Source organism: Littorina saxatilis, linkage group LG5, assembly GCF_037325665.1.
Source record: "Littorina saxatilis isolate snail1 linkage group LG5, US_GU_Lsax_2.0, whole genome shotgun sequence".
Classification (NCBI taxonomy): domain Eukaryota; kingdom Metazoa; phylum Mollusca; class Gastropoda; order Littorinimorpha; family Littorinidae; genus Littorina; species Littorina saxatilis.
Window position 1 is genome coordinate 59339943 of NC_090249.1, and position 12864 is coordinate 59352806.

General features: G+C 41.7%; 1 protein-coding gene across 4 annotated transcripts in view; it reads left to right on the forward strand.

Annotated features, from left to right (window-relative positions):
* Positions 1-1645, forward strand: part of LOC138967575 (ceramide kinase-like) — an 18441-nt gene extending 16796 nt beyond the window's left edge. For all 4 annotated transcript variants that reach the window (XM_070340155.1, XM_070340154.1, XM_070340156.1 and 1 more), the window contains one exon: positions 1021-1645. In XM_070340155.1, coding sequence (XP_070196256.1) covers positions 1021-1093 — 73 coding nt within the window. In that variant the 3' untranslated portion in view covers positions 1094-1645. The remainder of the gene's footprint in view (positions 1-1020) is intronic.
* Positions 1646-12864: the final 11219 nt, after the last annotated feature.

A 12864-nucleotide genomic window follows, 5' to 3' on the forward strand; every position in this document is an offset into this window, starting at 1 on the left:
GTTATATGATGAATGGTGAGTCATATAAGTGTTATATGATGAATGGTGAGTCACTGTCAGTGTTATATGATGAATGGTGAGTCACTGTCAGTGTTATATGATGAATGGTGAGTCATATAAGTGTTATATGATGAATGGTGAGTCACTGTCAGTGTTATATGATGAATGGTGAGTCACTGTCAGTGTTATATGATGAATGGTGAGTCACTGTAAGTGTTATATGATGAATGGTGAGTCACTGTCAGTGTTATATGATGAATGGTGAGTCACTGTAAGTGTTATATGATGAATGGTGAGTCACTGTCAGTGTTATATGATGAATGGTGAGTCACTGTAAGTGTTATATGATGAATGGTGAGTCACTGTCAGTGTTATATGATGAATGGTGAGTCACTGTAAGTGTTATATGATGAATGGTGAGTCACTGTCAGTGTTATATGATGAATGGTGAGTCACTGTAAGTGTTATATGATGAATGGTGAGTCACTGTCAGTGTTATATGATGAATGGTGAGTCACTGTAAGTGTTATATGATGAATGGTGAGTCACTGTAAGTGTTATATGATGAATGGTGAGTCACTGTCAGTGTTATATGATGAATGGTGAGTCACTGTCAGTGTTATATGATGAATGGTGAGTCACTGTCAGTGTTATATGATGAATGGTGAGTCACTGTCAGTGTTATATGATGAATGGTGAGTCACTGTCAGTGTTATATGATGAATGGTGAGTCACTGTCAGTGTTATATGATGAATGGTGAGTCATATAAGTGTTATATGATGAATGGTGAGGGTGAGGGTTAGGGTTAGGGTTAGCATTTGCTTCTGTTGTTTCTGTTTGCTGTGACGACATGTTTCATTTACAGCATTCCCGTTGGGGGAGGGGAGCATAATTATTCATATGTGTGTGTGTGTTTGCTTACTAACATCCAAGTGTACCTGCAAGTGTCCAGGTGTGTTATGTAAGCTGAGTGTGTGAAATATGCTACAATTGACATATCTTTTAACACTGGGCTTCAGGTTACACCCACAATTTCTACAAGTGTTCTGCGTTCCGTCGCTCTACAGCCATGACGAGAAAGCAGAGACATAACGAGAGACCAGATATTCCAAGTGTTAGTCTTGCATGATACTAATTATTACGATTCAGTTAACATGCACTCTGATATGGTTTTTGTTTGAGAAAAGTTGTGTGAAGAGGGTAATCACCGCAAAGAAAGAATGTTGTTTTGTGTGTGTATGTGTGTTTGTATCTTTGGAATAAAGCCAAGTCGTTAGCAAGAATGAAAATAAATATGATGTGTTTTAACTTTAATGTACACTGGCGATGTTTAGCTTTCTAAAGGAAAATTAATATTTCTTTTACATTGATCCATGCATGGCGAGATGTACAAAGATAACCACAAAGACACTAAATTGTGTTGTTACTTCATTATTTTCTGTTACTGTCTTTTCTTCTTGAAAGTGTTCAGCATAATAGTGTCACCAGCAAGTAAGAACAAAGCTAGAGATGACTATTTGTCGTAATATTTAAATAAATCTGCATTCTTTTTGTTTTCGTTTTGAAAGAGTATAATCTTGCCATGTTTGGCATTCCGTTGGAGATGTTAGTTAACAAAACTGGTTGTACATCTGTAGATTTATTATTTACTGTGCGCGCCTTCGTGAGCGAGGCTGGTACTACATATTGTTCATACGAAATGACAAACACAGGTTACAAGCGATAACGCGCAAAAGTACTGGTTTATTATTTTACATCTGACACTAGGGATCAGTAATGTATAGATATATAGTTACAGTACCACGTAATGCGATACTACGTATTGCGGTAAAAAACTTATGGACAGAAAGAAAAAGAGAAAAGAAAACAAATTATTAGACATGGCAAAAGTATCAAAAGCATTAACAAGACACGAGAAATAAATACAAGAAAAATAAACAATCACAAGACAGGCGAAGACAAACAGACAAGAAAGTTACAATTACCAAACACTCGTTGGTTAGTCCTTCAACAACAATAAAGAGTTACGTTCTGTACGTTCAACAATAAAGAATTACGTTCCGTACGTTCAACAATACCATAAGCACTAAGAATACTCAAGAAACTTAGCATACATACGTTTAAAACCAAAATGGCTACTTTCAGAAAAATACAAAACATTGACTCATCAGGCCAGGAATACAAAGCAAACTGTCATACCAAAAAAGTCTAACGACAACGTTCCTGCGTTAATCAAAGTCACAAACAAGATATTTACTCATCCACTTTCCCTCAATAACGTTACAAGAAATAAGCCCGTTTACAAACGATCACCACAGACCGCAAGCTTCTTTTACCTAAATTCTTTTAACGTAAGGCTGAAAAAGTCAGAGAAAACGTTTCACTTCGAACTTCGTTAACCACAGAAAACACAAGTTATCATTATAAACATTAGCGACTTTCTAGCGTCTACAAAACATTGCTGTACGTTCACAACACTAGAACAGTTGAACACACAATAAAGAAACACTACAACAAGTCAGACTTTCAACTCACGTTATACATAAACAACTCACAAAGTAATTACAAAATGGCGACCAAAACACAACACAAACAAGTAACAACAAAATTACCTTATGCGCTGTGTGGGTTGACCAGCAGTACCAAAACGTGTTGCCTCACAAACGAAGGGCACAAAACGATTCACACTTGAGAAACAACTGTCTCCAAGAACATTACGTTGACGTTAAAACATAAGAAACACTCCGTTGGTTCACTTGATAACCTTCATACGTTTACATCAAAACCAAACGCTTCCTAAAACCCTCAGATCGACTGACGAGACAGGAGTCAAGCAGCGGTATTTATGGAAACAAAAACCTAACATGGAATAGTTATTCAAAAGTCAAAGGTCACCGAATTGACCAACCAACAACATTCCTAAGACAGAATCGGGTGAAACTACTATTTTACAACCAATCAGTAACCGATCACGCACTCCGTGCATGCTCAAAACTTAAAACGGTATATTTAACAGAAAGAACATCAAGGAACTAGCTGACATCACAAAGCTAAAAACACGTGAGTCACACGTATTCTAAAACTTGCAACGCAGATTCGCAGGGCTCACCTCAAAATCAAAACACGGAAAATAGCACGTGAATCTCACGGTGTTCTAAGACTAAACGACGCAGTTTGTGACGCTCCGACCAAAACCAGGTCACAACAACTGAACAAGGAGCACGTGAATTTCACGTAAAAATATTAACGCTCCACAAAACGGGTCACAACAAGGTGCCACGATAAAAACACGGTTTACTTCTTTTTACATCGTGCAATGACTTGAGCAAACGTAATTACAACAAAAAGTAGGTGAATGCATGCCACATCGGCATGCACACTCCCACCGGAAATTATATTAATATAATTTACTTCAAAAAACCTTTGTACAAACACATTCCTTATATCAAAAGAAGAATAACGCAGATTTAGACATTTCAAATTTACAACTCAAAACCATTGTGTTGCAAAACATTTACACAGCAATATTACGGTTCAATCATTTTCAGTGTTTCAACACATCTCGTTTCAACGAAATGCCGTTGGTCATTACTCGACGGCATAAAAAAAACGCACCACTTAAAACATAAATGTTCGTTACATCATCTGGTATAAAAACAAACCGCAACAATCAACAACTGTCAAATTGGAAAAACACTCCAAAGTTCAATGTTCTTTCAGTTCGCTTACACAGCTTTGTCTTTGTGATTTTCACGATCTACTAACACAGTCATTTTGTGAATAGGTCGCTCTAATATGCGACTATCACCAGTGGGACGGCCGTGATTGTCTAGAGCCTTTGTTCCAACATGCACTTTCACTCGTCTGACCAGTCCATCAGATCCAGGCATCACCTCGATTACACGAGCCATGCACCACTCTGATCTGCACAAGTTCTGGTCATGCAAGACAACAATGCGTAGGGCGTTGATGAAGGAATCACTTGACATGTCATCCAGGGTTTCAATGTGGATTGCCCTAGAGGCAAAACACGTCACGATCAGTCCGTACAAGAGTAATTTCATGAACTTGACGCAGTCATCACGGTACCCATGCTTCTTCTCAAACTGGCGTTTCAGGCCCTTCAGATGCTTGACTGCGGCACCTCTGTTGTCGGGGAGGGACGGTTTCTCTGGTCGAAATGGTAAGGGCATCTCGTAGTGACCAGCTTCGTTAACTTTCACGTTTTCCTTCACGATCTTCGCAAACTTTACATCGTCTTGGAACATGGATCCTGATTCACTTGCAAAGTCTCTTTTCATAACATGTAATGGGTCAGTACACGAGACTTCGTCCACCTGTATCTTGTAGACGTGAGCTACACGTTCTTCCCTCGATCCTGGCTTGACGATGACGCGCATGGACGAGGCTATACCATCAAAGGCGACGGAATGCGGTGCCTTGCCGACGATGCTCCAACCTAACTTAGTCTCTACTGCAAATGGCAGTCCTTGGACAACGTTTAGGGGCATGAGGGCCTCAGCGCAGTCGTAGCCAATGAGGAGGCCTGCTTCGCAGTCAGGGTACAAGGGGGGCAGTTTAGGAGACAGGTGTTGGAGATGTGGATAAGCTTTGACAGTCTCCGAGGTGGGGATATGAGTGGGGTCAACGGACAGATAAGGTCGTGAGATGGCAGAAGGGAGCCTGACAAACTCACTGGAGGAAGGAGACCGGACACGCAATCCAGAGTACTTCCTGCCGGAGACCACAGCATTGTCCTCAGTCAGTGTGGAGACCCTGAGTGTAGTCGGCTGCGATTTGGCTTTAACTTCTTCAGCCACTGACTGCACTACAAAAGTGGCGTTGGACATAGTGTCCAGTAGTGCGTACGTCAGCACTTCTACGTTGGGGTTAGAGTCACTGGAAACGAGAACGGGAACGATCATAGACGTGAAACCGATGCTGTTTTCCTCGCTGGCCTTAAGAGCAGACACTGTAGGGGTCGACGATGACAGTGGCTCTTGAACGTCAGCAGCAGAGGTACGGTAATTGTTCTTGTGTTCACTCGCCCCTTTGTTTTCACTCATACTGTTCTGATATTTGAAATTGTCATCGTGAAGACAAGTGGGATGAGCCTTCTTGCACTTCTTGCACGTCTGTTTCTGCTTACATTGATGGCTCTGGTGATCCTTGCTTCTCAGACATCCGTAGCAGATACGGTTCTTGAACAGAAAATCTCGTATCTCAACCAGAGGCTTCTCTATGAGTTCCTTACATGTCCCAGCGTCATGGTCCGGAAGTTGACAGTGCAGACATGCGGTGACATCCTCTGTCAGGGTTGACAGGTTCGTTGTGAACTTTCTTGGTGTCCCCGATGCACTTGTCAAGCCGAAAACAGGGTCGTTAGAAATGTCTGCTTCGAGGGTAATGAACGACACGAGTTCATTGAACAGAGGATACCTCTTCTTTTCAACCTTAGTTCGAGCAACTGTTCTAGACCATCTGTGACTCATCCAGTCTGGGAGCTTTCCGACGATCTTCCGTAAGTACTGGGCATCATCCAGGATGCTCAGTCCACCAACTTCCTGGGCAGCAACGGAACATTGCTGCAAGAAATCGGCCAGACTTCTGAGTCCCTTGGGATCTTTGCTTTTGATTGGGGTCCATTCGTCCAGCTTGGTCCGGAAAGCTTGCGAAACGACGTATGAGTTGCCGAAACGATTTTCCAGCACTTCCATGGCTCTCTCGTAGGCATCACCTTCTCTCAGCAGAAAGAAGCCGGTCACGGCCTCCTTTGCTTGACCTCCGATGTACCGTTGCAGATACAATAACTTCTCACTGCTGGTTATGTTCTGTCTCTCGATGAGGAACGAAAACGACGACCTCCAAATTGGATATTGGAGAGGGTCACCAACAAAAATGCACGGCTCCTGCATCGGCAAACGGTTGATCATCAGAGCGTCTGATAGGGTTTTGGCGAGAGAGTCCATAGGAGTGTCCTGCTTGGCAGGAGTAGCAAGTGGACGTTGGTAGTACGCAGACGGGGGGTAGGAGGCAAATGGACGATCTGCATGACATTCCTTGTCAAAGTTCATGTACGCAGGGGGCCTTGCGTTTTCGTTTCCCCAAATAACTTTGGGGGTGGTCTGATGTGGGTCCAGGAATGTGGGCACGAAAGGCTCTGGTTTGGGATGTAGGTGGGTATCAGAGGGGAAACAGGGTGGGGTAACTTGAAAACGTCTGTGGTCCATGCGTTGGTGACGTTCTTCTGGGAAGTAGGTGTGTCGTTCTTGCGTCTCATCACCTTCCCTTGTCTCTGGTAGGTGATAAGACCAGCCTGTGTTGTCAAGACCAGGCGGGCGAGAGCCTGTGACGCTTGTCGTTGAGTGTCCAACGTTGTGCAGAGGCGGCTGACCAGCGTACGCACCGAGAGGGTGCTGCAGTGTGGTCAGCAGCGCTGTAGGCCGCATGGAGGATGTAGTTGCAGCCGTCGTGTAGTTGGGTGTGAAGGGCTCCTGACGGACGAAAGGAGCGCTCGTTCCGGCGTGATGGGGGGCGTTGACATCCTCTCTACGTTGAGGTCCGTACGCCTCATAGGTGGCGTTGTTGGTAGTAGCGGCGCTTGTAGAGGCGCTGACTCCAACGACGAGGTCCACGACAGGTAACGCGTGCTGTCGTGGCTCAGTCGTTGTGGTTCCTGCGACGAAGTTGGTGACAGCAGCGTTGACAGTAGAGATGTCACGGGTGCTGGCGGCGTTGCAGACAGGAACAGACGTGACGTCCAAGGCTGGCTGGTGTGTCCCTTGGTCAGCAATGACGGCAGCACCTGTCCCTATTCCTATCGCTGTTTGTTCATTGTTTAGAGGAGGGGCTACAAGACTATACAAGGGAACGAAAGGACGAGGGTGGAACCTAGTGTTCAACAAATCAACTGACGGTAGATCAGGGAGATCCTGCTGAACGGATTCACCTTGTTCCAATACTTGTAACATAGCTTGTTGTTCTCTTAAGCTAATTTTCAATTCGGTGGACTGAATTTGTCTCAAAGCCTTTTTCTGTTTAATCTCTTCAAGAGCTGCTTCAGCTGCGTCTTCGGCCTGCCTAGCTGCTGTTCTCTCAGCTTCCTTAGCCTGCCTAGCTGCGTCTTCAATCTGCCTAGCTGCTGTTCTCTCAGCATATTGTTGTTGTAAGAGATCCAGTTCACTAAACTGAGCTTCCTTTATTGCGTCACCTTCCACTTTTATGGCCAGGGATGCAGCCTCTAGTTTAAGAGCCAATTTAGTGTCTTCAGAGCTAACACTTTTAGAGCGGAGAGACTCGGCGCGAGAAGCTACTTGGCTACCTGATCTCCTGATACCTGACTTGTGGCTAGCTGACTTGTGGATGGCTGACGTAATGCTAGCTGCTTTATGGCTGGCAGTCTTAACACTGGCTGACTTGTGGGTGGATGACCCAACGCTAGGTGTAACACTGCTATGCCTGGAAGTAGGCTTCTTAGTCACCTGCACGCTAGTCGATTGTCTGTCAAGAGCTCGATCAATGTCAAACATAATGTTCTGAACTGTTCTCTGAACATCATCCCAACTTTCCTGAATGGTTTCACCGCTACCAATACTACGAAGACCTTTCTCTATGTCACCAAGATCCTTGTACATGCTCAAAACAATTTGTTTCTGACTGGTTAACGACTCTTGATTAGGAGTTTCTTGGTTAAGCTCTGTTACTACCTCACCGATTGCTCGTTCCAAGAATGTTCGTTGTCTTGCAAAGTTTCTAGTTTTGATCTCAATCTGGTAATCTCTACCTTTTTCAGTAGGCTTAATGTCACGCCTAGGCCTTTGAGAATGTTCATCTTCATCGCCGTTAATGTCATAACCTGAAGCTTCCAATGGTTTATCTGCTGGAATCTCCTCCATTACAATGTTCGCTTATTCAAAAGCACTAAAAACCTACATAAGGTTTATCTGTTTAAAAAGTAAAATGAATCGATCTGAGGGTCGTTTGGGATAATACACAAAAGTCACAAAAAATGCGCCGGATACGGAGTAGGAAGATCTCTAACCGACAAGTTGATCTATGTCGAACTATGGTTCACTAACACAGTGACAGGTAACAATAAAGTCTTTTGCTGGTTATCAACAGCTACGTTTACGTTCATTGAGCATCAATAACAACAGTTCTTTACATTCACTTGGCTGGACTTCAGCTAAGTTTGTTTACTTTAGCTAAAGTTCTTTCACTGGGCGTCAGCAGCTAAGTTTTTTACTGGACGACAGCAACTAAAGTTTTTTACTGTGCGCGCCTTCGTGAGCGAGGCTGGTACTACATATTGTTCATACGAAATGACAAACACAGGTTACAAGCGATAACGCGCAAAAGTACTGGTTTATTATTTTACATCTGACACTAGGGATCAGTAATGTATAGATATATAGTTACAGTACCACGTAATGCGATACTACGTATTGCGGTAAAAAACTTATGGACAGAAAGAAAAAGAGAAAAGAAAACAAATTATTAGACATGGCAAAAGTATCAAAAGCATTAACAAGACACGAGAAATAAATACAAGAAAAATAAACAATCACAAGACAGGCGAAGACAAACAGACAAGAAAGTTACAATTACCAAACACTCGTTGGTTAGTCCTTCAACAACAATAAAGAGTTACGTTCTGTACGTTCAACAATAAAGAATTACGTTCCGTACGTTCAACAATACCATAAGCACTAAGAATACTCAAGAAACTTAGCATACATACGTTTAAAACCAAAATGGCTACTTTCAGAAAAATACAAAACATTGACTCATCAGGCCAGGAATACAAAGCAAACTGTCATACCAAAAAAGTCTAACGACAACGTTCCTGCGTTAATCAAAGTCACAAACAAGATATTTACTCATCCACTTTCCCTCAATAACGTTACAAGAAATAAGCCCGTTTACAAACGATCACCACAGACCGCAAGCTTCTTTTACCTAAATTCTTTTAACGTAAGGCTGAAAAAGTCAGAGAAAACGTTTCACTTCGAACTTCGTTAACCACAGAAAACACAAGTTATCATTATAAACATTAGCGACTTTCTAGCGTCTACAAAACATTGCTGTACGTTCACAACACTAGAACAGTTGAACACACAATAAAGAAACACTACAACAAGTCAGACTTTCAACTCACGTTATACATAAACAACTCACAAAGTAATTACAAAATGGCGACCAAAACACAACACAAACAAGTAACAACAAAATTACCTTATGCGCTGTGTGGGTTGACCAGCAGTACCAAAACGTGTTGCCTCACAAACGAAGGGCACAAAACGATTCACACTTGAGAAACAACTGTCTCCAAGAACATTACGTTGACGTTAAAACATAAGAAACACTCCGTTGGTTCACTTGATAACCTTCATACGTTTACATCAAAACCAAACGCTTCCTAAAACCCTCAGATCGACTGACGAGACAGGAGTCAAGCAGCGGTATTTATGGAAACAAAAACCTAACATGGAATAGTTATTCAAAAGTCAAAGGTCACCGAATTGACCAACCAACAACATTCCTAAGACAGAATCGGGTGAAACTACTATTTTACAACCAATCAGTAACCGATCACGCACTCCGTGCATGCTCAAAACTTAAAACGGTATATTTAACAGAAAGAACATCAAGGAACTAGCTGACATCACAAAGCTAAAAACACGTGAGTCACACGTATTCTAAAACTTGCAACGCAGATTCGCAGGGCTCACCTCAAAATCAAAACACGGAAAATAGCACGTGAATCTCACGGTGTTCTAAGACTAAACGACGCAGTTTGTGACGCTCCGACCAAAACCAGGTCACAACAACTGAACAAGGAGCACGTGAATTTCACGTAAAAATATTAACGCTCCACAAAACGGGTCACAACAAGGTGCCACGATAAAAACACGGTTTACTTCTTTTTACATCGTGCAATGACTTGAGCAAACGTAATTACAACAAAAATAGGTGACTGCATGCCACATCGGCATGCACATTTACAAACACAGGACCAATATGGGTATTGTGATATACAGAAAAAGTTATTACTGTTAAAAGGTATGATGTACCCTCCTTCTTCCTAAGCTTTCATGTACACCATCCCAATTCTGTCCCGGCTTCTACATGCGATATGAGAATCCTGCCACTTGGACAGGTACAAATCATCTACAGTCTGGTGGATTTCTGTGCAAACACAGCAGTAGTCAGACATTAGAACAGTAGGCCTAAATGGAATGTTACATATATAAAAGCATGATATGTGTCATCATATGAAACCAGGCAAATTGACGTAATGTGAAGCAACCAGTTATGTCGGTAATTTCTGTGCATAGGTTTTTGTGTTTCAATATTTTGTGATATGTGCACTGAAGCATCGTCTGCAACAGCCAGCATAGACGATGTGAAGATTTGTTGCAGACAAAAACATGTTTTTAACACATTTGATTTGGTGGCGTTATACTTGTCTTGTTAAAATATCCTGCCCTATTGCTATGCTGAAAACACAATAGCTGTTAGTCTTGAAGAACCTCCCGTCAACACTCGCACCAGAAAATAATATGTGCATACACACACATACATATACCCACAGAAACACATTTCATACTTTTCTCTTGGACCAAGAAAGGTAAGCTTTTTCACTGCCAAGAAAACCCTGTCTTTTATATGAAATCATACTTAATAATGATACTACCACTACTAATAATACTTTGTGTCCTTCAAAACAAATATGCTACATTGTGGGCATTGCTGTAGTCGTGTGTTTACATATGTCAAGAGTAAGGCAGGCAGCGTTTGTAATTTCTGAAAAGGCAGAATTACTGTTATGGTCCAACTTCTATAACAACCACCCAACTTATAAAGAAAACCAAAGTGGTCCCTAAACACAGCAGGTCATTAGACGAATAATATGATAAAGAACCTCATCAGGGATCCTTCAGGGTGGTTGTAATGGTTAGATTGTCGTTATGAAGAGGTGATCGCCATGGCAGGTTTGATTGTATAACCATACGAAACAATTTTCAGTAATTTCCTGAACACGAATCATGTTTCTTTTTATACTCACTTATAATCTACAAGGTAAAACTAACAAAGCTTTTTGACTCACATGCGAAGCAAAAGTGAGTCTATGTACTCACCCGAGTCGTCCGTCCGTCCGTCCGGACGTCCGGACGTCCGGACGTCCGGAAAACTTTAACGTTGGATATTTCTTGGACACTATTCAGTCTATCAGTACCAAATTTGGCAAGATGGTGTATGATGACAAGGCCCCAAAAAACATACATAGCATCTTGACCTTGCTTCAAGGTCAAGGTCGCAGGGGCCATAAATGTTGCCTAAAAAACAGCTATTTTTCACATTTTTCCCATTTTCTCTGAAGTTTTTGAGATTGAATACCTCACCTACATATGATATATAGGGCAAAGTAAGCCCCATCTTTTGATACCAGTTTGGTTTACCTTGCTTCAAGGTCAAGGTCACAGGAGCTCTTCAAAGTTGGATTGTATACATATTTTGAAGTGACCTTGACCCTGAACTATGGAAGATAACTGTTTCAAACGTAAAAATTATGTGGGGCACATGTTATGCTTTCATCATGAGACACATTTGGTCACATATGATCAAGGTCAAGGTCACTTTGACCCTTATGAAATGTGACCAAAATAAGGTAGTGAACCACTAAAAGTGACCATATCTCATGGTAGAAAGAGCCAATAAGCACCATTGTACTTCCTATGTCTTGAATTAACAGCTTTGTGTTGCATGACCTTGGATGACCTTGACCTTGGGTCAAGGTCACATGTATTTTGGTAGGAAAAATGTGTAAAGCAGTTCTTAGTGTATGATGTCATTGCTAGGTTTAGTTACCCTAAAGGTCGAGGTCAAGCATGTGAGTCGTATGGGCTTTGCCCTTCTTGTTTTTTTATGTGCAACAGTGTACTTAATACTAGTTTCTGCTAATGCAAAGGGTTTGGTGTTTTCTCCAAGTCAAAATTATTTTAAACACTCAGGTTATAATTGCTAAAGGATGTTATTGTGACGTTTTTCCCAAGATCATGATGTATTGAAGATGCATGTTGTCCCTTTTCTTGTGCATTGTGTAATTCTTATGTGTGTTTACAGTTTTTGCACAATTCTGTGTTGATCTTTCTCCTTGTCCCCCCCTCCTTTTAAGTATCTAACTATCGTTTTGTGATTTGTTGATAATATACTTTGTCATGTACGGTGTTCACAGCGAATAAGAAAAAATCCTGCCAAAATGAAACAGTATTTTGAAGATGGAGTGCCTCATTGTTTTACTCTATCACATCGATTATTCTTGAGAATATACTTTTTATAAAATGAAATATTACTGGAGCATTTTATACCTGTTCTTGTATTTAAATTTTATCCATAATATTTCCGGAAATGTGTTGTTTTTTTGCTCTCGTTGAGTGCCTCACTTGCTGTCAATGTCTATTCAGCAAAAAAATGTACGACACAAGGGTTGGGTTTGTAAGTGGTTGGAGGAGGCTGGAGGAGGCTGGAAGAGGCTGGAGGAGGGAGATTTGTTATTTTTCCTGGGTTTGGTAATGTTAACATAACCTGAAGGAGGCCATAAGGCTCCTTGCACAATAGACGATGGTCAGAAATAACTCCTTTATTGGTCATGAGGATGAAAGTCGCTTTTTCATTTCAATGCTCGTTATTCTCTCAGGTGCCAGGAGACTGGTTCCGAATAACTCTCACTTACTCTATCACACATGTCGTATCCATTTAGATCGCTTACTTCCCTTTGTTTATCAGATAGTCATGGAAGAGTTGCAGCCCTTATCAGTTGGACCAAGCCAGTTGTGAAAAATGATCTGCAATGCACATTT